This window comes from Lichenostomus cassidix, chromosome 4 (genome assembly GCF_008360975.1).
Source record: "Lichenostomus cassidix isolate B80296 chromosome 4, HeHo_3.0, whole genome shotgun sequence".
NCBI classification, from domain to species: domain Eukaryota; kingdom Metazoa; phylum Chordata; class Aves; order Passeriformes; family Meliphagidae; genus Lichenostomus; species Lichenostomus cassidix.
Genome location: NC_139484.1, coordinates 66,835,599 through 66,862,757, shown reverse-complemented (window position 1 = coordinate 66,862,757; position 27,159 = coordinate 66,835,599). Strand labels below are relative to the sequence as shown.

Sequence of the window (27,159 nt, the reverse complement as noted above, 5' to 3'; positions counted from 1 at the left end):
GGTTTCCCCCAGGGCTTACAGGAAAGAATTACTTGGGTGTCATAATTTAACTCTCTCTCTCTTATTTAATTTTTATTTTAAACTGTGCTATAGTTTTTTTTTTTCCAGTTTCTATTTTAGCATTATTTAAAAATGAACAGTTGAAATGGAAAAAGGAAGTACTTTTTAAATACAAGGCACAATTAACCTCTGAACCCTACTGTCTCTTGATATCATTGCTGCCAGAAGCTTATTAGGATAAAAAAAGGTGCAATAGATAATGAGAAAATCTCCTGATATATCAGAGGTGATTAAAATAAAAAAGACTTTAGGAAAAAAAATGTACAAAGAGCTACACACTTCAAGAAAGAAGACAGGCTTCATACATCTGGATGGAAGAGGCTGGTTTCTCAAAGCTCATGTTGTCCTGTGGTTGCCCTTAGTGGGTTTGTCTGTTTTGGATCATCTCCTGTTACCCCTGTTACCCCTTGTCAGATGGAGGACATGGAAGCAGATGGACTCAGCTCTCAATGAGGCTTTTTCCTCATTTTAATTCTGTGCTCCTGCAACTAACCCCTGTAAAGGTGACTTGAAAGGGCTATGTAAAAAAACAGCCAAGGCAAGCCTCTATTTTTGTGTGTGTGTTCATGTCTGTCTGTTGAACATGGTCTGTTGTTTCAACATTCTTGATGTGTTTAATTTTCCTTATAGGCTGGATTGAGGAAAGGTTTCTCCAAGTTTTGATCTAGGAAAAGGTGGACATCAATATAGAAAAACAAAAGAACAATGCAGAAGCATTGCTTTGGTACTTAGGTACAGAATTTTAAATAACAAAGCCCAGCTACAGCTAAAACCTGCAGGGAGCATTAAAGATGGTAAGAATAGATTCCAAAAATATGCCAGCTACTGATGGAAATTTAGGAAAAGAAGTGTTGGTGAACAAGAGCCTAATGATAGACAGTGGGGCAAAACCTGAAATTCTCAAGACCTTTTTTCCTCACTATTCACAGCAAACTTGCTCCCAGACTTCTCCATGTACTACCACAGTTTGCCATCAGGAGATGGCAACCAAGAGTGTGGAGCAACAGATTAGAGACTGCTCAGAAAGGCTGATTTTCTAAAAATCTGTGAGAGTTTTTGGCATTCAGCTGAGGGTGCTGGTGTGGTGACTACGAGGCTGCTCTCTGTCATTTATCAAACCTCATGACACTCAGGGAAACAAGATTGGGAACTGCCTCCCTGCATTCCTGATGGATGTCTTTCTCAGCAAGGTTTTGCACTAGTCTGCTTGTGTGGATCCTCAACTGAGCGGATTTAATACCATGATTAAATTTTTTAGTTCTTTTCCCCCCCCAAGCCTACATGTTGCTCCTTGAAATGGCTGGTGACTCATTTCTCATAGCCTCATGCTGTTGGAGCTACATTCTATTGACAAGATGTGTGAGCTTCAGTGGATTTCTCCTAACATTTGATAGTTCTAGGATGTGTGACCTTCTGAAGGGAGAGACTGGTTTTCCACCCTTACTGGCTCTCTACAGTGTTCCTCCTTAGATCCTTCCTTGGAATACACAAATTACTGTAAGAATTAAATAGCCCAAAATGGAATGCTGAGAAGATATTTTACTCCTGCACTTTTTAATGTGCAAGTTAAACATCAGATGTGGGGTGTTTCTGATATAATCTCAGCTTTAAGGAAGTGAGAAGCAGTAAACTGAGTTGGATTATTTGGTTGAATTTATAGATCCTATACACATTTTGAAACTTTTTGTTGCTTCTTTCATACTTCCTACCTGGGAAAGCCTTTCCAAGCCAGTTGAACATCATCCCAAAATATATTTGCATCATCTTGCAATTATTTGAGGAATATGTTCATGCTTCTTCTAGTTTATGTGGAAATTGTGTCTCTCAAAACCCTGCTTTTGGGAATTTCCTGTTTTCCTGTGAGACTGAGCCAAAAAAAAGTGATTTCAATGATTTATGCTAATAGAGGATCTGGCCTAATCTATTTTTGTTATACACAGAGTAGAGTCTGTGTGTCATTTTTGCTGTAGTCTGACTGCAGTCTTTCCTTAAAGCTCTTTGCAAATAAGAGCCCCAAGGCAGGGATAAGAATGGGTTGAGCTGAAGGGAGCCTTCTGTTTCAATTTCAAGTGTTACTTTAACGGTTTAAAAACTTCATAAATGTCACAGTTTTCTTTTTGTGGTCCTTAGCTCAATGGGAAATGTCTTCAGATGACAATGAGCTTCAAGCTGGTTTCCTATTACTTTTGACAGGTTGTTCATTAACCTATAATAAATTGATAGAACCAAGGGCTGTTAAAGGTCTGTGACTTTCTTCCAAAGATGTACTCTATCTTGATTTGAAGGTCTCGGTGCTTCATCACTCTTGCAGTTGAAAATTAGTTGAGTTTCCAATTTAAATATGTTCAACTTGACCTGTCTTCCACTGCTTCCTGGTTTTCCTGCAATGACTCAGCATCCTTATAGGTCTCTTCTTGAAAAGGTTGGCAGTATAGCTTCAATTCTTTCATGTTTGTCTCTTCAGTTTTGTGCTATGACACATTTCCAAATGTGGACACCAGAACTGGAAGCATCATTTCCATTTCAGTGCTATCAAACAATGCACTGAAGTTAATATTTTCATAGGTTAATATACTGAAGGAATGTAATAATCTTCCTTGTGTCTTTATAGCATTAAGACTAATGATAATTGTGTTTATCATTTGTTTGCCCATTTAAACTCTAGATTTATTTTAAGTCACTGCTTTGCCAATACACCCTCCACTCTGTGCATGATTTGCACTTTTCTTTCTGTGGGTATAATGTGAATGTGATTTTGTTAAAATATTTTGTGGGCTTAATTGTTTCATATGCTGAACTACTTGAGATCATTCTATATAACTCTTCCATCTCTGCTCTTTATCATCCTGCCTGTTTTTGTCAGCTGTAATTGTTCTAAGATTGCATTAGCCTTATTTCAAAATCGTTTATGAAAATGTTATATATTCCAAAATCCAGTGCCAACCCTAAGGGATCAGATTAAAATTTCTTGAGTTCCATGATGTTTTCCCTTTTGTGACTATTTCTAGAGGTTCGTGGGCCACTTTTTAGTTCACTTATTATGTGCTTTATTAATAAAGCATAGTGTTAATTTTTAGATCAGGTGATCACATGGTTATGCATAAGTCAAATGCCTTGTAAAAATCTAAATATATCCTCACAGTTATGTTTTTTAAAGAAAATTTTGACCTCATCAAATAACTAAATAAGATTTGGCCAATAAGATCTGCTTTCTCAAAAATCTTCATCCATGGCTGTAATTATATTCCAGCACTTATATTTTAATTGATAAACTGATACAGGATTTGATTGAGAATTTGTCCATATTAGATTAACTAGCTTGCAGTCATGCTTACTGTTTTACCTGCCTTTCTTGAAGGTATGGGCAGCAATTAGGAATCTTCTGAATTTGTTATAAACACAGAGCAGAGGCAGTTACCTCGTTAGGAAGCTATAGCCTGTCACTGAAGTGTAGGAAAAATTTTGAGCATGTTGTCAAAATATTTTATCATTGAAAAAGACTAATCTGGAGAAATTATTTTTGTCATGAGACCTTTTTTATTTTAATACTCCTTTCAGTGGAAGAAAAATTAAACAAAGTACTGTTAATTAATAGTTAATGTGTTGCTTAATATGAGCTTAACCAAAGCATCTCCTCCTCTCCCTGAAATCCTTTGTCTCATGTAAATAAAGAAAATTAAATATAATTTACACCAAATCGCTGGTTAAAGCATGATGACAAAATATGAAGCAGGAGTATGATATAATTATTGATTTTGTCCACATAATCATGCCCCTTAGAAGTCAATTCAAGCTGCATATGACTGAAATTCAGAGCATGTGTCCTTGGTTCAAGGACAGATTGAGCATCTGGTGAAAGCAGCAACCTCAGTCTTTGTATTGGCAGAAAATAAAGCTGAATCTACTTTAACCAGAAAGGGGCAAGGCAATTCAACAGCTTATGGCTGAGAAGAAAGAGACAGAAGGGAGAATCAGCAGAGGTGGCTGAGAGGCAGCCTGGAACTGAGGGGAAAGGCACAGTCCCCAGAGACTGCTGTGTTCAAGCTGCAGCTGTAACAGAGTGAAGGAATCAGCTAAGCCAAGAGATTTGGTGCTTTATCAAGGAGAAAAAGAGCAGAAATGGGAAATCCTTAAACAAGCATGAGAAGAGGCAAAGGAAGAGCATGGCAGAAGCATGCACAGGGAAGAGGAACCCAGAGCTTCTGCAGATCTAGAAAGGGAAGATGACACTTTGGGTAGAGTATGAATTGCACGTTTCATTTTGCAGTGACCCAGAATTAATCTGGCTAAAACTCTTGGGGGAAGCTTCCCAGCAGGCAGAGAAACAGCCATAACCATGTCCCCTGTGTTGACAGAATAAGAAGAAAGCTCTGATGGTGATGGGCTGTGTACTTTGAACACCAGGATATAGGCATGTGTTTGCAGCTGCCATGCTGGCATCAGGCAATGGTGTTCTCCAAGCCAGGCAGCCCACAGCAGCCCAATCCTAAAAAGAACCCAGAGCAGAGAAGAAGGAATGACCAGCCAGTGCAATGTAACACCATGGTACATTTTACTTTATCTTCTGTGTTCCAGGAGCAAGCAGACGTATTTCTGTATGCCAATAATGATGATGTTTATTTTCTCATTAGTGATGTAGGACTAAGGTTTTTGAAATATGTTGACACTTAATTCCCTAGTAAATTGAGGGGCTTATGAAGGGATTTGGCTGTCTAGATACCTTTAAAAATCTCCTCTTTCAACTAAAATTTTCTGAAGCCAGTTTCTCTTTACTTCAGCAAACTGTGAATTGGGCCTAAGTTTACTTCCTTGATAATATATTTTATCAATTTTAGCATGCATGCCTTTTAATAAAAAAAGCAAATCACAAAACCAATATTTTGTTCCTTTCAGTGCTTGAGATAATTGATGTCTGATAACACCACTGTTTCAAACTGATGTGTACCTACTCCTCCTTAAAAAAAGATAAGAATCTATGTCAACTCTGCAAAGTTGCTAGGACAGCATGAGGGAACTTCTGAATTCTTCTCCAGGAGCAGCACTTTTCTTGCTGCTGCATTAGTTGCATTATTTGATTGCAGTTCAGGAGAAAAGGGGCAATTAAACTATGACATTTCTCTGGAGAATTGCCATTTTATTTGGAGACAGAATGAAGCTGGGATGCATAATCAAACTAAAATGGAGACCCTTGCTACACTGTGTTATCAATTATACTTTAGATAAAGAGATTTTGTCATCAATGCCCAATTGAGGAATTAATGTAGCTTTTGCTTTTGAAGTGATAGGTGAAACTTTGGCCACCAAAGTTTGGTTTTAAACAGAGAACATGAATCAGAAATAGATATTCCTAGATTTGTATGCTTGTGCAGAGTAAGGTAGGATAAGGTCCCACTACCAGGCATACCTGTAAATGTTCTTTGTATTTCTTTTTTCCACTGTAAAGTGCCAGTTCATCTGAACTGTGATAAATTCTTCCAGAACAGCCTTGTTCAACTTGAGAAATACATAAACTTTTTCATGATTTATTAAAATATCCTGTTTCACTTGTATGCACCTGTTTACTCTCTTTCTGGAACAACTTGGTGAAGAAGCAATCTTCAGAACCATTGTGACAGTAGGGGGGTACCTTAATTTATTGCTGGGCTAGGCTGGAAGATAACTCCCTCTTCACAGGGAGCAAGGGAAAGACAGGAAAGGATGTGCATTTAGATGCTTCCAGAGCTAATCTTCTGAAACTTGAAGGATTAAAACAATTAAACTCACGTCTGTCTTGTTCAATCATAATTGAAATAACTGTGAAATAATTAAAATGAGCATCTAAATTTCAACCTGAAAGCATTGATAATCTAGTATTTAAAAAAAGAAAGGGCAACAAGCAGAGGACATGAGCAGCAGTATCAGTGTCAGAGCAAGGTATTTTTTTCTCAGAATTTTGTTCTATTTTCTTAGCACTGCTTATTAGATAGCACAGAAAATGTTATAAGGGTTATCATGGTATCCATGTGCACTATTACTTTCTGAATGTTTGATCTTATTTAATTGCCACTAGATGACATTGTATCTAGAACTGCTTCAGAGTTAATTGTTCAGAATGAGATGGTAGGATGTCACAAATATCTAGAAAGGTCAAATACACCCACAATTTACAAAGACCAGTACAGCTCTGTGAGCAAACTCCAGTTTATATTTTTGTACTATTATTGCACTGCAAAATGAGCCCATATACTATATTATGTTTACCTAGTTAACAACAGGAGAAAAAAGTCAACACTATGCAATATACTTGCACAACTAAGGTAGTGGAAAAAGAAGCAAAATAGTCTTTGCCTCTAATTTACTTTGAGCCAAAATTTATTTGTTTCCTTATGTTTTTGGCTTTCATTGTGAAATGTATAAATGTCATTTGAATAAATGACAACACAAATTATACATGAACAATAAACCTTGTGAATCAGAAATCTAAAATAATATTTTGAAGTCATACATGAAGTTTCAAACAAACATTTGAAACTCATTTTGAGCTCTTAATTCTGCCTTACCAATTTGGGAGACAAGACAGAGGCCCTTTGAAGTCCATTTCAAAATAAGATTTGCAGTGCTTAGTTTGGTATCTAAAAGTCATAGGCTTTGACAGAAGACCCAGCTTCAACAGATGACATTTGATCTGCTAAATCAATGATGTGCTTTCACTATTTACAAAATTTCTGTCCATAAATTCTTTGAACATGTGTGCTAATACATCTAATGCATTACTCCTTAGAAGTTTGGATATTCTTATGTAATGAAATAATTTCAACAGATGGTTAGTGTGTAACCCCAGAATATCAGTGGATGTCAGCAAGATGTGCTTGACTAGCTTTATCCTTGCCTTAGACCCACTGAACCAGATCTTGCCAGGTAAGAAAGAGATCTGTGTAATCTACCCAGTTCTGGTGTTCCTATCAACAGTTTATGTGTGGCCAGGATTCCTATGCAGTACCAGAAATATTTTGAGTCATTGTTATGTTGCAAATGAATTTTTTCACTGGAAGTTATTATTTTATGTATTCCTCTTCAAGGACATGTACTTCGGTTCTGCATTTTTTACAAATAAAAAGGAAATCTGCAATGCTAATGATATTTGCAGATAACATGGAATTTGAAAGAGACATAGTCAAACAGGAAAATGAGAGCAATTCAGAATGCCTGTGGAAGACAGAAAAGAGTTGATTCTGTATGGTCAAATGCAAGAGGAAAAATGAATAGACCAAACAATGGAAAACTCCATTGGTAGGGAGAAATTTTATACTAAACACTGAATGGCAGAGTAACGAGTTCAGTCATTTTATGATTAAATTTCTATAATGATTTTTGTATCAATGCTCATCCAAATTCAAAACAGTGGAGAAATTATCCTCACAATACATTGTGTTATAGCACCAGGACATTATTTTATAGATTTTACAGCTGGGAAGCTGGTACACATGTAGATGATTCTTCATAGAGCAGAGCATTCTGAAGAGTAGCAATTTTCTGGCTTAAACCAGACAAGAGGCATTCATCAAGTGAGGCCATGGCAGTTCTTCCAGACTGAAGCACAGAGAGGTCCTCTTTGGCACATCAGGAAAAGAAGTTGTGTTGCTTCAGCGCTGATATGAATTTTAACACTAGAACTGTTCAGTCTCTCTAAAAGAAAAATAAATAAATGGAGTTTACAGTGAATTATGGGAAGAAAGGCCTTTTTATATGTCTCCACTAGTAAAGCATGAGGCTATTTACCCTTGGATTGAGAAGATATGCCTGCTTTTTTTGTGACTTTTTGGAACCAGAAAACTTTTGGTTTCAGTTCTGGACATCACAAATATCAAAGACAGGCAGACTGTTTTTCAGTAACTAAAGCAAAAAAAAAAAGAAAAAAAAATTTGCAATTAGCAAAAGAGATGAAAAATATTTATGCTGAGAGGATTTTGTGATAATTAGCACCTAAATTAAAGATATGTTTCAAATTGTTAAACACCCAGTGTCTCTGATGCAATGTTGGTTTATATGCATCAAATAACACTCTGTTGCTATTGTTATTCAGTTTCAGTAAAATGATTGACACAGCCTTCAAGGCAGCCTTCAAGGTAGATTTCTGCTGCAAAGTTAGCAGAAAAAGGCATTTACCCATGGAGCAGATAGTGGCTTTTTGCATAGAGTGCTTGTTGAGTTCATGGGTGTGACCTGACCTGGTATGCCCAGTCTGCAGCAGAAACTTGACTTGAAATTTGCTTTGTTCAGTAAGTGGGGTGTCTGAGTCATCTTTCCACAGGTAATCTTTCAATCCTTCTGGCATTTTTTTTACTTTATGTTAAAAATGTACAGGTAATTTTCAGTATTGTTTTACCTCTGAGGAATTAGAAAAGAAATAATTTACTGTTCTTTTTTCCTCCACAAGATCTTGATTTGCTCTATTTTAGATCTACTTTTAAGAAATCTCACAAAAGAGTGTTTAAACATTAAAAAAAAAAAAAAGAAAAAAAGAAAAAAAAAGACCTGACTGCTGATTAATATCTTAAAATTCATTCCCACTTTCTTCTGCTTGCTGGGGCCATTTTGCCACTGCAGAGGACAGGATCTACTACTTGCCTGACATGCCATGCTCTGCTTTGTTCCTCCCCTTTGCAAGAGAATTGAGCTGAACTTCAGCTCATGGTTTGGGACTAGACTATTGCTATGCCTCATAGCGATATGCAGAAAAATGTGTGAAGTAAGGTAACCCCAGAGCAACCCCATAGAATATCTTTTGAATATTATTGTCTGCATGCTTTTCCAGTAAAGATTTCAAAATCTTTTTGTTGCTTTAAAGACAGGCAAAGGACTGGGATAAGAATCTTCACCAGATGGCAGCCTCACAGATGAGAAGGTGCTGCCTTTTCTCACTTTGTGATTTGTTGAAACTTCCTACTCTTGCTGTTTTAATTTCATTTTGTTGGCTTGTTCCCAGTGAACCTGCTTTTCCCATCTGTGAATATTCTTTTTTTCTAATCCAAGGTAACACGGCTGGCAAATGTCCTTGGATGTAAAGTGCTCATTTCTTTTTCTCTTGTGATCAATAGTACTTGTTTTTTTTCTATCAAACACATCTTTATATGTGGTCCAACAAAAGGCCAACATAAAAGCATCCTGTTATTTGACCACTTTTTTCTTGTGTGTAAATAGATGCTCAAGGATTTTTCTCTGAATCTAAGGCAAATTGTAGGTTTAGGTCACATCTCTTGTCTTTCCAAGACCTCAAGATGATGTATCCCCATATTCCTGAGATGAATTTTTCACCTATTTTTCTACATAACTGGGCTATTGCTCAGGGTATATTGATGAGTATGCATCACAGTGTGCAGTCTGCCTTTTTATACAAATAAAAGGAAAAAAATTGAAGGTCCTCCCATTATACATAGAATGAGGGAAGACACAGGGAAAATAAACACTGGTTTGCCTCAGATATTTATCTTTTGCAGGACTGAACTTCTAGATCACCTCTTGCCTAGTAAAGAGAGACTAGTAAATGAAAAATACCCAAGGGGAGACAGGCTGTCTATGCTTGTTTTAGTAAAAAAGTGTGCAAGGGCCTTGATAATGGCTCTGATGGAAAATGTCATGTTTTGCATCCAGCTTTCCTCTCTTCAGAGTGGCCTCACCTATTTCACAACCTGAACATTTTCTGGGAGATTAGTAGTTAGCATAAGACAAAGCTGCACTAGAGAAGCCAAAGGTTTAGCAGTATCAGCAATCATGGCAAACTTGGTCTGTCTTTTATTTTTTTATTATTATAGGTGTAGCCTCAAACCCAACTGAATTAACTTAGACCAGATGGAGTGTGGTTTAAAAGCACTTAAGTTGTCCAGACAGAAATTCACATTTTAACTTGGCTAGAGTCCTTCTTAAGTTCTTCTGCTTAAGCCTTGCTTCTCCTTCCATAAGGAGAAAAGGCCTCTTAGAATAACTATTAGCCCTTCCCCTGGGGAAATTCCCAGAAGTATAAGGCTGGGTCCAGCTTCTTCCTGGACTGAGTAATTTAACAGAAATATTTGAACCCACATCTGCTTCTGATTTGGAGGAAGGAGATGAAGAGTTCTTTGTCTGAAGGTCGTGGTTTGGAGCCATTCTATTTTGTATTAAACAATCATCCAATGACATGAGAAGGTGAGAAAATAAGAGAACAGTATGTGGAAACAAAGTGGTGAGCCTGCTTAGTTGGATCTGAGGCTGAAACATAGGGACTGATCCTGTGTTTGCAGTCATTTGTGGTACATAGCAAATCAATAATAAAGATGATTTGTGCTCCTCCTTTTGCTGAAGTACCATCCTGAAAGATGAGTTTGGGATCTTACAGCTGGGTGATTGTGTAACTGGTTGCCAGCATGAATATTCTTTGTCTCTTCTTCCATAGAAATGGATGTAGGAAATGGGACAATTCCTGAAGCCACTTGTGTCTTGTGGTCAGGAGTTTATTTTGCTGGGTCTCTGTGCACATTACCTGAATCCTCATCCAAACAAATACATATATAAATATATATATATATGTATATATATATATATTTATATATATATATATATATATATATTTATATATATATATATATATCCATGTTAGATATAAATAATCATGCAATAGATTTTCTGACTTCACAGGCCTCTGCACATTAACCAATATTTCCAAAAGGATTCTGTCTTTTATTTCATTTAAACAACTTCTGTAGACATTTAGTGTGGAGAAAATAAAGAGGTTGAGAGATGTGTTTTCTTTTTCTCATTAATTCTGTTGGACACGTTAAGACTGTAGAGTAATTAACATATTGATTTAGAGTAAATATAAATTAGCCTCATAACTTCTCACGTGAAAGCTTGGGGAATAAAAACTTGATAACAGTGCTAGAGAAATGTTTTGATTTTCCACGGACGTAAATTTTATGGTCAAGGAATGGGAAAGAAAGGATGGTTATACAGCAAGCACTGACATTCTCTTTCATCTAACAGTTTTCATCTTTCTAGCTTTCAACATCAAGAGCTAAAGACAGACCCTAATGACTGTGATTAAGATATGCTCTCTTACATCAGGGCTGAAGTTATGCCTGGTTATTTGAAGGGGAATAATAAAAACCACATAACTATTTTGCTTGGCTAGAGCTCTCCTGGTATTAACCAACATACTGCAGAAAAGTTATGGGATAATGAAATTTTATATGAGGACTTTTAAACATAAAATGAGTGTAAATTACTGAAAATTTATGGGTCATTTATTCAACTACTGGAGTGTTATTCTGGCTAGATCAAACATTTGGCTAGTGAACTATACATATATATATATTTTTTAAATGAAAGAAATCAATAAGGAATAGTATTGTCCTCAGACCTGCAGTCAGCATGACCTCTGTCTCTTGTAGATTCTTCTGTTCAGCTATAAAAGAGTCATGGGGTTAGATTATGAGCTACAGAAAATCTATTTGCTTCAGTGCAATCAGAAGGAACAGTAGTTTCTTACTAGTGTATTTAATCACCATGTGTTAATTGAAATGAGATTTAAAGGGACCTATACCTGGAAGATTAGATCATAAAGTCTGGTCTCTAAATTTTTAAATATTTAAAACTCAGTCAATGCTGCAGTTAGAATGGGATTCTCTTGGGAAAAAAATTCTCAGCCTTGCTCATTGGTGATTTCTAGCATTTATCTTTTCAATACGTAAGTCTGAGAACATAACAGTGTCAAGTAATTAGTCGATATTTTGATCAGATTTAAGAGGGACAAACTGAATATCAGACTAAAGAACTGTCTCAGACTGTGGTTCTAATGGATGCTTGGAAAAGGAGAGCAATAAACAAGGCAGACATTTCCATTTACTGTCTTGCATCTTGCACACATCCTAATATGTCCAAAAGCCATGTATTTCTAGCAGTTAGTAGCTTTATCCACAAACGGTAGTGGATACAGAGCTTATGGAGATTACAAACCCCTTTGTGTGGATTTAAAGCAAAAACACAAACACAAAAAAACAATCTTCATTTCTGTTTCTCTTCCTTCAAGGAAAGCTACTGCATTTCTTTCCTAGCTTCACTCTCTTAGTACCTGCCACCTTCCTCATTAGATATTCAGGTGAAGTGATGGGAGAGGCTTTGGCTTAGATCTTCCTGCTTCCTTCTGCCAGGGAGAAATTCACTGAATCACGTCCCAGATTGGGTTGAATTTGAATATCACCCATGACACACAGATGAGTGGAGCCTTATCACAACATGTACCCCTGACTGGGGTGGTGATGAGGTGATGGGACTGTGACAGTGAATCTTCTGGGACTGCATTATCCAGGTGCAGAGCATCCATGTGTCCTAAGTGCTGAAGTGTGATGGAATGAAAATTCCACAGGGAATTTGTATTGCAGATTGTGTAAACTGGCAATTCCAAGGCCATAAAAAATAAAATTATCTGTGGTACAGCACTTGGAGACTTAAACTCTAGGGTACAGCTTGTGCCTATCCACTCTGAAACTTCTCATGTACTTCAGAGAGTCAAAAAAGTGAATGTGCTCTAGTGCATGCAGATGCAGCCACGTAAATCTCTGCCTTCACAGACAAAACTGTGGTCCTGCAGTCCAAGCTGAAGCCATATATCTAAAATAAGGGAAGGTGCTCTTCCTGTCCTAGCTTTTTGCCTGATACACTTCAGTGAAGTTAAATACAGCTCTGTAGCCAAATGAAATAAATTTTTGGTGAGAGTGAATAAGGATGTATGGAGAGAAAAATATTTTTATTTGTCTATTCAAGTCTTGTATAAACTCTCCTAAAAATTGAATTTGATTAAATGTCAAAGCCAATTCACATGGGATCAGAAGCTCTACATTTTGAAGGAAGTTCATGTCAGGATAAACCTCCTTTCAAAATATTGTTACAAGCCTAGTACAAAGGTTCAAGTTGATTCCCCTTTTCCTGGACTTATGCCATGTTGAATGAACAGGACCTGGTGGCTGCTCTCTAACTACTCCCAGACAGTCTTTCCTATTGGGGGAACACTGTGAAAATGTCACAGGTAATCATAATATTTGAGATTGCTGGCACTATTAAACATGCAGCGCTTATTAAGGAGCATTAAAAAACAGCAATAAATGGCTTTTGTGCAGTTGGAGATCTGGCTGTACCAGAAACAAAGTATTTATCACATCAAGAACTTCTAATGATTGAATATATACTAGAAGTAAACATGCCCTATGCAAATAATTTGTTGGTCAGATATGAAAACTGGGGCTAGTCTTAGGTCTGTTTGCTGCTGGAGATCAGGGTCTTCCAGTGCTTCCTTGCCTTTTCCTCCCCTCTCAGACTCTCATCCAGACTGTTTTCACAAGGTCTGCCAGAGCAGCCTTCATCTGTGTGCTTCTCAACAGCCCTTTGTGCATCTTCTCTGCTGGATTCCTCCCCAGACAGTAAGGCAATGAAAATATTGTTGATGCCATGTTGTGTGAGGGTGGCTCTCCAAGCCCATCCTGTGGGGCACATGATGAAGCACAGTGACAAACTGGCTGTCCTGATGGTGCTGGCTCCTTCTCACTTCTACCCACTGCTGAGAAGCTGAAAAGAAGCTCAGAGTATGTTTCTAAGAGTAGTTTTCTATTGCTTCACGAGAACTTAATGAAAATGGGTAACCAGATTCCTTAAACAGGACAGTGGTTCTAAGGATTCACCATGGTTAGTTACTGCTTGTAATGATTAGTTTGTAATGATTGGCATAAGAGCTAGCTCCCCTAAAGTCTTTTTGTAAGGAATGAGGAGGAGTAAACACTTTAAAGGGAGTGTTCTGCAGTCTGGTTAAGCTGTCTGTTATGGGATGAAATGAAATGTATTCCAGAAGTGCCTGATTTTCTCCATAAACTCCAAATGAATTATATGGTGCCTGGCTCAGGTGTTGCTGTATCACAGGGGGTAGCAGACCCTGCCTCTGTATCTTCTTTAGAGAAACAATTATTATAGATTTATTCCCTGTAGGTACATTTAAGGAATAGGAAAAGAGGCTACAAATCACTTAGGACAAAAGTGAGTGATGTTCTCATGCAATGAAAATGCTTGCAAAGTCCTCTACACACTCACCAATATCCAGAGCACTTCTGTTCAGCTTAAGTTGTGTAAACAAAAGGACTGAATCTAACAAAAATTAGTCATAAAACTGGTTTTTTTTCTTTATATGAATTCTATAAAAGTTGCAGCAGTTTTAGAATCTAAACACTGTTTTTATTAAAATACAGTTTTAAACCCACTGGTGTCTCATTAATTCCTGCATAGAGTAAGCATTTTATCATGAGACATTTAAGAAAAAAGATTGCTAATTTTTGCAAGTTAGAACAAGCTACCAACTGATGTTATCTGTGACTAGAACACAATTCATTTTGGGTTAGGAGATAATACTGAGATCTATTTCCAGGAGATACCTGTATTTTTCCATGCAGCAGGGAGCCTGGCTGTTTGAATAGCCTTTTTCCTTTAAGCAGCTCAAAACACATTAAGGTACTATCCAGCCTGTGAGAAGGGCTTCCTTTTTTCTTTTCATTAGCATAAATGTTTGCAGAAAGTTTTTTTCCTTGCATATTATAAATACTGATCAAGTGTTTATTTGTCTGAAAATCCGACAAATAAAGGTCTCAAAGGAATGTTATGTAGGAATTATGCACTTACTGATTATTATCTCTGTGTGATTTTTTCAAGTTAATATCTAAAAACAGGTTAGTTTGTTAGACAGGCTGTTTATAATGCATAGTTTTCTTAGCATTTTATATATGTTTGTGAAAATTTATATGTGTGTGTGGGTATGGGTAGTTGACTTAGAAATGCATTGTAAATTAGTTATTCTTAACTTTCCTGTAGCTACTGGCTGACTTTCAAGCAATCACAGGACAATCCATCATAAAAATTCTTGATTTATATTCTGATTATAGGAGCATCTATGCTGCTTGAATACATTTTCTGTATGCATTATGTATACAGATGTATGCATATTATGAAATACATTTATCTATTTTCTTGTGATATTTTTTGCATGCTAGTCGAGGTTTCTGTAAGCAGCTTTTAAAGGGAAAGTTTTGACCACACTAATGAAATTAATCTGATTCTGGCTTTTTATTTGTCCTGAGCAGAGAGCAAGATACTTTCTGTGCATCTTGTGAGATGACTTTTTAGCAGACTAAATGTTGACCAGTGTTAGACAATTATAGCTGTCTGGGAAGAAAATCGAGTTGTTACCAGCAACCCATTATCTGCTGCACCAGAAGTGAAGCTCTTTGGGGAGCAATTTGGCATTTAGCAGTGAGGCTTTTCTGCCACAGCCAGTGTGAAGTTTGAGTATGGGCTGCTCTCCCAGAACAGGGAGCTCCTCTCCCTCTGCAGCTTTGCTAAGGCCTGGAGAAACCTTATTGAAATTGAAAAGAAAGCATAAACATCACTTCCCTTCCACCTCCCGGCAGGAAAACACAAGGCACAAAGGGTTTGTGTTCTGCACCTCTTACAGGGCATTTATACAAAGTTTCTGTAAAATTCTGTTTTCTGCAGCAGAAGGGTGTGATGTGGGTTTGCTCTGACTGGTGTGTGATGTCAGGCCATGAACCATCAGATTCAAAAATGAACTTGGGCAGAGTGAACCACCTCCTGTCTCACATAATAGAGAGCCCAGCGCACAGGCAGAAGGTAGGAACACGGTGTCCGTGCTGTGAAAGCAGCCTGAACAGAAGAAAACCAGTTGCAAATACAATCCTTTATCAGCTGCAGGCTGTTGTCATGAGTGACAAAGCAAATATGCCCAGCTCTGTGTCTGGCTGGGAGCAAACAACACCACAGCCCAACAGAAGCATTAATTTCTGTTTCCCTCAGTGTGGGAAAGATGTGGCTGGTATTGCTGGGAGCTGCTGCCCCCAGCCTGAACTGGAAAGCCTGGGGAGTTCCTGCAAGTTGCTGCAGTGCTGGTGGGACCTCAGAGCAGGGATGTGTTACAGCTGCAGAGGAAATGAAAGTTGGGTATGTAGAGGGGGAAAAATTTGTTCAGCTGCCTTCAAAAATGGGCTGAAAAGGTGAGATTGAAGCAGCTAGCAGTGCTGATGGAGGGAGACCTGGCTTGCCACTTAATTTTCATCTTTTCAGTCCTATAGCACTAAGAAATGTAAGCTGACAGCACAATTCAGAGAGTTCTCAGAGGCTTAATGTGTTAGTGTCAAACGAAACAAAACCTGAGATTAGCTTTTTAAAGGATTTTGTGTGCTACAGATAGGAACTGAAAGGCTTTTATAAATCAGCTCTGTTGCTTTGGGGAAGGAAAGGGGGAGATGAGCATCAAGGAGGAATAGTGATGGAACAATTAAATGGATTCATAGATAGCAACCATAAAATGGTGCATTTGCCTACATAATTAGTACCTGCTGGGGTTTCAGAAGCTCAAGGTAATTGGCTGAGGCTGTAGATCATCCTGTAAGCTGAGAATGGTAAAAAATACATTTCTAAGTCCTAGAAAAAACTTGAAATTGTGACAATAATTACTAAATTCTAGGTTTGATGGTTCCTTTGTTTCCACTTTCTGAGCTGTGTCACTTAATGTTGTATAAATAAATATTAATTTAGCCAGAAAGAGTATATTTTAATATGGAAAAAAATCATTTGACTGGTGTAAAGGAGAGGTGCCGAGCGTTGACTGACTGTGCTTATTAAGTAAAACAGTGCCTGGAGAAGGAGAAAGGCAAGTAGGAAAAACTCATGCAGATCAGCTGGATGGCTGGACTTGCATTTTCGAACACAGGAGGTGTCAGCTCAGCTTCAGTCTGGGATGGAGGTCTTGGCTTATGCCAGTAACCTTCAGCTGCATGCTGATGGTGCCTGAAGCCTCCTGCCCAATATATTTGTGGAGTTGCTGCCCTTTATTTTTAGTGAAAGTGAAGAAAGTTATTTGAGTAGCAGTTTTGCAGAATTGGTTTTGAGTCACCTTAGGTCACCCCAGTTTCTTTTTCAGGTTGAACAGACACAATTCTCCAAGCCTTTTCTCATAGGAGATATGGTCCATCCCTCTGCTCAGCTGGCAGAGGTGACCAGGCAGGTTCCTGGGGCAGCAGAGCAGCAGCAAACACTCTGGGGCACAAATCTCCATCCACCACAGCTGGACCTGGGAGAAAACTCATTCCTACTACCTCGCAGTGAGGACCATGGTGCAAATCAAGGAAGAACCTCAGAAGAGCAGGGAAAAAAAATCATCTGTTCAGACCTGAGATTGATGTTCATGTCACAGGATTATTCATGAGCCATTCTAGAGCAAAGGAAATGCCTCTTTGTAATGCCATTCCTGTTTAATTGGTGGTCATGTTTCAATGGGTAGCTTGACCTTTAATAAGCAGACTTCCTCCAAGCCAAAACTGTTTTGTTAAAAGATCCCCAGGCAGTCGTAATAGTGACAGCACACCCTGAATTACTGACTAGGGGTATCTTCTGTGCCATGCTGTAGCAATCTTCTCATTTTGTAGCAGCTTGGTGGTTTCACCAAGGTATGTGCCCTGGCACGGGCTTGACAAGTCACCCTGTGGGGAAAATTGGGATTTTGTAAAGGCTTCTACATCTTGGTGCCTGATTATACACAGAACAAGCCTGTGCTGAGCAGATGGCTTTCCAAACCTCTTTGATTTGAAGAGCTAAGTCTGTCTTTCTGAGGGATGCACTCTTCAGGTGTATTTATATGGTTTGAGAAAGCACCAGGGAAACTTTTCAATTATACTATTGCTTCTAAAATACTTACATGCTTCCAAAAATGCCAACTGCGCTGGTGACCTCCACCTAAGTCCATTTTTCTGGCTACATGCAGACAACACATGTGGGAGAAAATTCCATTTCATTTCAGCATCACTTAATTTTTCATAGTTCTTCTGGTAAAATTTTTGTAGAATTTTGTTAGGATATTTTGTAGAGGTTGCTAACTGGCTTAAGTAGTTAACAGATGATGCCATTTATGAAATGCACAAAAGATTAACCTGGGAAAATACCACAATGAATAAAAACCCCCTTTATTGTATTTAATTTTCATTTGATATTTACTTTTCTTTCTTTAACCTTTATTTATCCTGAAACCCAGGGCTTCATGGCTGGTTGACACTTAATTAAATACTTAATCAGAAATGGCTATGAGGGTATCTCACAAATCTGGTTCTTACATAATTTTGTTAACTGTCAAACAACATGAAATGTTTTAATAGGACACCATAATTTAGCAGATAACATGAGGGAGTTAAGCTAGCACATGCAGCTTGCTTTTTCTTCTGACCACTTGCATGTGATGATTTCTGAGGGCTTGTCAGCAGCAGACCCCCAGCCTCCACTGGCACTTAATTCTGATTTAATTAAAAAGCATTTAGTCCTTCTGTGAACACCTACATTCAGAATTAAAGTAGCCTTTGGTCAGCTTACCGGGAATGTTAATTATGCTACATTCAAATAACATTTTAATCCCAATTAAAATGCAGTGTTCCTGCCACGGGAGTTTAATGTATCATCACTTTCCTGCCGTAGGTGTGTGCTGTTTCCAGATGTTACTGCTGGTGAGGTGGAATTTAGAAACCAGAGGCAGCTGTCTGTGTGCACACCTTAAGAGATAAACAGTGGGTAAAAGGGGTAAATTATCTTCCATTTTCCGGGCAGCAGAAAGACACACAAACACAGCTACAGGAGTTGCTAAAGTTTGGCTCAAAATTCACAGCATCTCACCCCTTGTACCTCACCTGTGTGCTGAGAGCCTTCACTCATATAGCCTGACTTTTTTTACTGATCCCAAATAGAAGAGCTTTCAGTCTTGTCACTCTCACTGTCTGTTCATTTGTTTGTTTTGTTTGTAGGAAAATGTTATTTCAAATACCTCCTGTTGGTTGTTTCCCCCAACAAGCAAGTGCCATTCGATAGCTGAAATGGACAAGCTGTCCCAGGAGAATGCAGCTCCCCTTGAATTCAGAGTTCTGTCTCTGCTGTCACTGAGGGAGTCTGGAATTGCTTGGGAGCTGAATTTGGAGAGAAGCAGACCCAAAACAGAGCAGTGGAGCTGGCACCCAGCTCTACTGACAACAGCTGATCTACCGGCTCCATGTTTAGCATAGCAGAAGCTCCATCTGTTTCCAAAATTAAAGTGTACACAGATAGAATGCTCTTCTAGTAAATTGGATGTAAAGATGATATGGCCACAGTTTGCAAATACACATTTCTTTAGCAAGACTGACAAAAAATGTATTTTGAAACAGAAGCACTCCACAAGTCCTTATTTTAGTTCTGGAACTTCATGTTGCTGTATGTCAGGGTCACTTTCTATTTGAGTCCCCATATGTGTCGTGGTAGCTGTGAAATGAGCAGGCACCTGATTTTTTCAAGGTTGTTCAGCTGCTGCAGTAAAACCTTTCAAGTCTCTTTAGTAAATAGATTTTTTAAAGAGCATCTGTGTGAGTTACATCTTTTATTACCAAATGTCAAAGTAATTGAACTCCACGATGGCAAGCAAGGAATAACCACAGCTGGCTTCTGATGTCACCACAAAATGAGATCAATGGCAATATCTTCTGCTAAAACTAGAGAACATTTCATCCTCATTCCTCCACTCCCATGCATGATGAATCAGTGCTACCTTAGTTAAAGGCAGTGGAGTTATAGTAGCAGAAAATAATTTTAAGGTAGTGCTGGAGTCCAAAAGTATATGTGGTGTTTCGTTTGAGATGCAATGGAGGAAGACAGTAATCCATCTAGTTGTGTTGTCAATGCATAACTGAAAACTCTTTCCATAAACCAGCTAATTTCAGTGATTCCTTAAATAGTCTTTTGTTTCAAGCAAAATAGATGTCTCAAGCTTCCTATGTTTTTACTCTACAACATAACTGTGTATAGTTTGAGCTTCCCAGGGGTAACTGGAGAAACAAACACAACCACTTTTCAGAGGATTCTAATGTTATAAAGCACCTGACTTGCACAGAATATAGTTGTTCACTAGCAACTACTCAGAAATACATAGAATATTGGAAAGCTGACAGAAAAAAAAAAAAAAAAAAAGAGCAACAGCAATGATAAAAGTAGAATGAGCCAGCATAAACCAAGCAGTTAAAGGAACAACAGGAACATAAAGAAAGAGAAAGGAGCCAAAACATCCCAGAAATAAAGGTGGGGAGACAGATAAGACATTAGCAAAGCTGTAAATGGCTTGAAAGTGTATACAAATGAATTTTAATGGTCCGTTCTTGTTTTACCTTTCTGTAGGCAACACTTCCACTAGATGCACTGGGTAATGCTTTGCCTTTACCAGTTTGTCTAGCATGATACTCAGACATCCCATGAGAAATGTAATTCCAGGGTTTTGCAGCTGCCATTGCACTGTCCATCACTGGGACTGCACCTGCAAGAACCCAGAAAGCACCAGAGCTGCCTTCCCCACTGGGTTATTCTCTCTAGCTGACCTGCAGCGTGGCTGAACTCAACCATCTTCCCCAGTCTGGTTTTGAGGATTCCTGGCTGTTTCAGAGGTGGTGAGACTGCAGCCAGAGGGAGGAGCAAGCTCTGAGGAAGCTTTTTGTCCTTGTGGAAGACAAAGGTGAACAAGCAGCACTGGGGTAATCTGGTTTTCCTCTTCAGACATGAAGCCCACTGTGCTTTGGAGCAGCTCTAGCAATTGATCTCAGGAAGGGAATAATTTTTCTAGTCCATGATACTAAATTTCAGGTTTAAACTCCAGTAATAAATGTTTTCTCTTTTGTCTCCCCCACGTTTTTTCTTTTCTTGGCAGTCTCATGAGAGATCTTCTCCTTCTGTATCTGTGTCTCACAGTATGAAAACCACCAAGGACTTTCTGGGGTGTTGGAGTGTAATGAAAGGGATTATTATGGGCTGCTCCTGTTGTTTCTCTGTTAATAAAGAATTAGCTATTTGAAGCAAAGGACATTGTCTGGAGTTCCACTATGCAACAAAGTTATCAAGGAGAAATAATGTAGCAGACAATGATTATTTCATAACTCATACAGAAAGCTATGATTAAATCTCATGGTATGATTTATTGAATTTTGAGAGGAAAAAAGCTAAGGCAAGGCAGAATAAGAAGTACTGAATGGACAATGATTTACAGACAATAAGAATGCATCTGTGCTTCTGCCTGGGGTGTCAGACTTGGTCATTGCACAGATATGCACTCTTCAGTGTCATTAAAGTGAAAATTAAAAGTAATTTCCAGTTTTTTGAGTTTGGTGGCATTGCATTTAAAGAAGCTAATGACTCACACTGTGTTTACTTCATCAGGGAGCCTGACATTTGGAAGGATGTATTTAGTAAGAGTGGTTGTATAGAGGAAGAAAATTAGTTTCTCTTAACTACACTTATATGTTAAGCACCAGCAATATGTTTAGATCCACGTTAGAGATGAGGCCTAATTTTCTTCTCAGTCATGCCTCTGTTAATTAGCAGTAATTCTAGTGCAGCAGCAAAGTGACTTGGTGAAGTGACAGGGAATATGAGCTTTCCCTTCATATGTTGTTGCTGCTCTTGGCAACAGATGAATTTTGATACATTTATTTACATTAAACAGAACCCTAATGCATTCGACATACCAATGAAATTTTTATTTAGCATTGGAGAATTATAGCTTTTCCCTTAATTTTTCATTTCTTGTAAAACTGAAGTAAACATCTGTGGAGACACTAACTAGAAAACACAATTTCAGTCATTTTTTTTGTGGCTTGGCAATAAGCATTGTTAGCCTTGACTTTTTCAGTAGCACATCAGGCTGACATTTTCCTACAACAAAGGGGACATTTTCTTCTCCTTTTAAAAGATTTTGCTTGTACTTTTCTCAGGAATTATTCTTCTTTTATTATTACAACAAGCAGTGAGGGCTGCAGGACCAATTTGTTTCAGCAGCTTAAAAATCCCTCTTTATGCAGCAGAGACACATATTTTCAGCAGAGAAGGACTATGAGTGCCAAAGTGGGAATGGACAAAGCCTACTTTTCTGAGAATGTCATGTTTTCCTCTTTGTCACTTCTTGCAAGAGGAAGCAAACATTTTTCCCCGACTTAGCTGTGTGATTTATTACACTTTCAGCTCTTGTAGCAGTTTTCTAGCTGCTCATCTTAGTGATTCTGAGATGTTCTCTACTGTTGCAGGGGAAGGAAATCTCCAGAATGCTGCCTGGAGTAAGAACAACTGTCTATGAGCAGGGCTGTGTTTGTGGGATCTCTAAATCCAAGTGCAGGTTTTGGTGCTGCAGTGAGAGCCAAGGCTGAGCCACAGCCACTTCATAGCAGAGCCACATGGAAAGTTTGTTGTACATGTTTAGATTTTTTTTTTTTTTTTGGGGGGGGGGTGTGTGTGAAATTGCTTACTTCCTGAAGAAAATGTGCATTTTTTTCTTCCCCCCATAATGGAAAAGAAACCATATACTTTAACCAGCTTGAGTTCAACTTACTGGTAGATCAAAGTATATCTTTCTACCACACTCGGGAGAAACAAAGGTGCTGTTGGAAAGTTGGGGCAAAATAACAGTCGTGTCAAAAGAAACAGCAGCAAAACAGAAACCTTTTGCAGCAATAGTTGCTTTCATTTCCTGCAGCCACAGCTTCCAGAAACCCAAAACTGAGAGGATCTCTTGGTGGTACTTACCCACACAACCTTTGTAAACCTGCCTGCCTCTTTCAAGCTTGTGTATCATCAGGCCTCAGAAAATATCTTCAGGAAAACTACAGAGTTTTGCCCAAATTTTTGGCTTCTAGTGGATTCATTGGCTCAGAAGAAAGAGGACATCCTCCAACTTATTCACAAGAGTATGTGCTTCAGTGACCTAGTTAAACAAAAAGAAACAACACTCTGAGTTGCTGCTCCTTTGCTGGAACCCTTGATGACCATCTCATTTTAGCCCACATTTTAACTCAGTTTTGTACAAAGTGTTATTAAATTATGTGAGAACCAGTCTCTGCAGTCTTAAAAAAATTTCCAAGAGAGTTATTTTGATTTTGGGCTTCCAAATGATGTTTCTTTACATTATAAGATCATAGTTCCTGCAGGCTCTGTTGGGTATGTTTGCAGTTTCTTCATATGCATAAAGATTGCAGGGTGCTTCTCATTTGGGTAAATTAAAAAAAATAAAAGGATGTTTCATCCCATCTCCTCTGTACTGAGATGGCTGCTCTAGGAGTGACTTGAAGCTAGTGACAGTCTGCAGTGCAGCCCCAAATAGCTTTGACTTGGTAAGCCTGCACCTGGTTGCTTTTCAGGTTCTGTCAGGAGTAATAGTTAGTCAAGAATAAAACCGTTGTCACCTGAGATATAACAAAGAAACTGAAAATAAATAAAGTTTGGAAAACTTAATGGAGTGGAGTTGGGGCCTTAATGCAGCTGGGAGAGGTACATGGGAGAGTAGGCAAACTAGTTTGATGATAAAAACTTAACAGTGGAATTAAGGATGAAGGAGGATGGAGTTCTAAACTAACTGGGAACTGCCTTGGTACATCAAGACATATTTTTAAAATGGAGAGCAGACTGAGGTTTGTGTGCTTGTGACAGCTTGTGAATGTGACTGCACGCCTGCTTTTCCTACATGGTGTAGATGAAGCCATGGTGTCTGCACGAGAGGTTATTCCAGGATAGCTATTCAGAGACTCAGAAATACCTCCATGTATTTATTCTGTGCAGATCCAGCTTTGGAAATACCTCTTGCTTTAAGTATATTTTTCAGGATTTTTTTTTTTCAGTGGAATGTGTTCTGCTCGCTCAGTGCTGGCAGCATTGCTTGTTTCTTTGCTCTGTGGTTCCAGCAGAAGAAAAAAGATCTACAAAAGTTAGCAGTAACAAAGAGCTCAGTAACGGAATGGCAAGTATGAGAGCCATTCCCTCTGGGCTGTCAAGCACAGAGCATGGATCACACAGCTAGGCATTTGCTATTTTTTATAGCTATTTTGCAGTGTGGATCAGAGAATCACATGTTTGCCTGCTAAAATTAATACCTTAATTAGAAAAGCATGCCCCATTGCTATTTTGGGTTAATTTGCAAGGAAATCTACCCTAAAGATTTAAGTCTTGATTCCTCCTTTCCGGGGCTAGCAGCTAAATAAATGCAGCCTAGCCTGACAATTTTGAGGAGTTACTGAGAGAAGTGGGGGTGGTAAAAGTGAATCTGTAAGATACAGAGAAAATAACCCAGGCTCAACAAAATTTGTTGGGTAGTAGTGGGAGGACAGGTGTTGGACACTGCCTTTGGTTTTGTTGGGTTTTTTTAAAAATGGGAATGTAGCATCAGATCAGTCTGCAAATACACAAAATGCAAATGGAAATTGCATTTTACTGAATAAAATATAACTATTGACAGGGAGTGCAAAACCAGGGAAGAGTACAAAGTCATAATTCTTCCTAAATAGCTTTCAGTTTTAAAGATTTAGGGATATCTTATCTTGTCCTTGAATTTTGGGGAGATAACTCATTCCCTCCCTTGAATCCCTTTTTTCTGAGTTTGCATAATAACTACAGTCCTTTCCTTCTTTACCACCTCAACATACCACTTACCTTACAGACAGAAATAGCTGTTACAGTTCTGACCAGGCTGTCTCAGAAATAGTCATTGCATCTTCAGTATTAGACTTAAAATTCCTTTTTTATGGGTAAAGAGAAAAAAAAAAACCCTTATATGGAAAGAATGTATTGCTGGTGTTCTTGAAATATGAACAGTCTATAAAACCTTTCAAATTTCTCCTTGAGGAGGCTATGTTTGGCCAGCTCAGGTTGTGGAAAAGCCCATCACCCTAAACACCAACTGAAAGCAAGGCTGCCTAGAGCAATCTGGATTAGGAGAGGAGCTGCAAATCTGCTGCAGCAGTGGCAGGTTTGGGTTAGGGACTGAAGCTGCAACCCATCTTTGCTCTTTGAACAAGAGCAACCTTGTTCCAAGCATTGCCTTGAAGTCATCTTTCTCCCCACATTAACCATTTTGGGCTGGTTTCTTTCTTTCACTCTACTGCATTAAAGAAAACCCTCTGCAATTACTGGTAGTTAGAAAACCCCAAACCCATTAGTTAAAGTGGGAGCTCTGAGGAGCTGGAGACCTCTGGTAGGAAGGTGGGATGAAACACTGGAAAGGGTTGGGCTTGACAACTCCCTGGCCTGGGCAGGTGCTTTTGAATTTGGTTTAACTGAACCTGATGGGATTGACTGAATCAGGTTAGGGAGCTGTCAGCTGAGCAGTTTGCAGCCAGAGATGTGAAAGTGTGCCAGTTTTCCCCAGGGAGGTGGTGGTGAGAAGCTATTGCTGATCTGGGGGTGTAACCTTTTCACCCAGCTGAGCTCCAGCCAGGGTAGTGTGTAACCAGATCCTTCAGTGGAAATAAAACGTCACAGATGTCTATCATGGATAGCTGGGAAGGAGAGAGGGTGATAAAACACATATTTAGTATGAAATGCTAAAATTTCAGCACAGTGAAATTTGAAAATGAGGGGGGATTTAATACTACAAAGATTTTTGTACCAATATGTCTCTGGGAATGATTGAAAAAGTTTTTTTTTTATTATTTTTTTTCAGCCTCTCTAAACAAGAGCTGGGCAGACCTCCAGCCAGAATCCTCTTCTCTCTGTATTTTACTTCATTCAGTTCCTGGGTGCTCCTGCCCCACTCAGAGCTGCTTGGCTGCCACCAGCACTGCAGGCTCCTCAGCAGGGCATCATTTCTGCTCCTTCCTTGTGAAGAGACCACAGCACAGCAAGGGTTAAAATGCAGTCTGTCATCCACCCAGGTGGACTGAGAGCAATGCACACCATCAAAATTTAAGTCAGGAAGGAATCTCAAGAGTGAGGAGTGAGTTCATATAGTCTCTTCTTTTAAGACGTTCACCCATTTTTCTAGGGCTGATTTATTGCTTTTCAACCCATTGGTCTGTGCTAAAACCTAAATTCAGCATGAATTTATGAGGATGGGAACACACTTGCTTCAGTTTTCAAGTTTTTAAACATCAGTACCTCAGTATTTTGTAGTATAAATACACTATATAATACAGTATCAGTGTATAATGTAACTATATAACATTTAAAATATATTCTACTTTTTAATTGAATGCTTTAAAATTATTTTTTAATTTTGTGTAAGAAAATTAATGCCACACATATGTAAACTGAAATAATTGCTTCAAATTATTAAATTAGCTTTCAAGACATGAACATTTGTTTATGCTTTCATCATAATTATATTAAAGTGTCAACATGAACTAGTTTGAATTAAAAATTTTAGATACTTAAAGTCATATTTTTCCTCATTTTTTAGATAAAGCTATAAGTGGTGATATATGTTACCTCAACATGCAGCAAGAGGTGAGAAGTAAATTTCAGGTGTGTTTAAAAAAGATTAAACTAGATAAAAAAAGAAAGAAAATTTGATTTCATATTCTGATTGCAAACATTCTTGATGTTACCTGGAAAAGCCACGTGATAAAAATTGCACTAAAGGGAAGATGCTGCTTCATTAATGCTTGCAAAATGTTTCACAGTACTATTGAACAACTTTGATAGTTCTATAGCAAAACACAGATTTAGATGCATTTCCATTAAACACAAGTAGAGTCATAGTTTGAGTCATGTAATTTACATGAGAAACTTTCTCTGCTTCTTGACCACCCTTTGCAGTAGTGGAGGTTTCCTGTTCTCTTTATGACAGAGATAATAGGCTCTGACTGCCAGGATGAAGAGCAACTAAACCATATTTTTCAAATCCTGATAAAATGCAGGCTTGATGGGTATAGGAGGAGTCAGGGAAAGCCACTCTGTGTGGCACTGCCAGCAGCACGTGTTGGCTTCACCAGCCTGGCCAGTTTTGTGCATTTAGGGCAAACCTGCCCCACTGCTGCCTGTCTGGGGCTGTCTGTCACCAGCAGGGAATCTGAGCAGCCCAGGCAGCCCCAGCCCTCCCTGCTCACCCAGTGCAGAGCCCTCGGTTTGCACTGCATGTGTCAGCACCAGAGCTGAGCTGGGCATTCATTAGTGCTTCTGCTCTGACAAACTGTGAAAAGCATTTCACTCACACCCGTGCAGACACATGCATGCTTTAGAGAGCTGTGCTGACAGTTTTGGGTTTAACAGCTGATGAATTGAGGG

At 38.6% G+C, this 27,159-nt stretch overlaps 1 protein-coding gene across 1 annotated transcript in view; it reads left to right on the top strand.

The window, feature by feature from the left end:
* Positions 1 to 26,002, top strand: part of TRMT44 (tRNA methyltransferase 44 homolog) — a 53,133-nt gene extending 27,131 nt beyond the window's left edge. The window contains exon 11 of the mRNA XM_085059725.1: positions 25,598 to 26,002. Within this exon, the coding sequence (XP_084915851.1) occupies positions 25,598 to 25,785 (188 nt within the window). The 3' untranslated portion in view covers positions 25,786 to 26,002. The remainder of the gene's footprint in view (positions 1 to 25,597) is intronic.
* Positions 26,003 to 27,159: the final 1,157 nt, after the last annotated feature.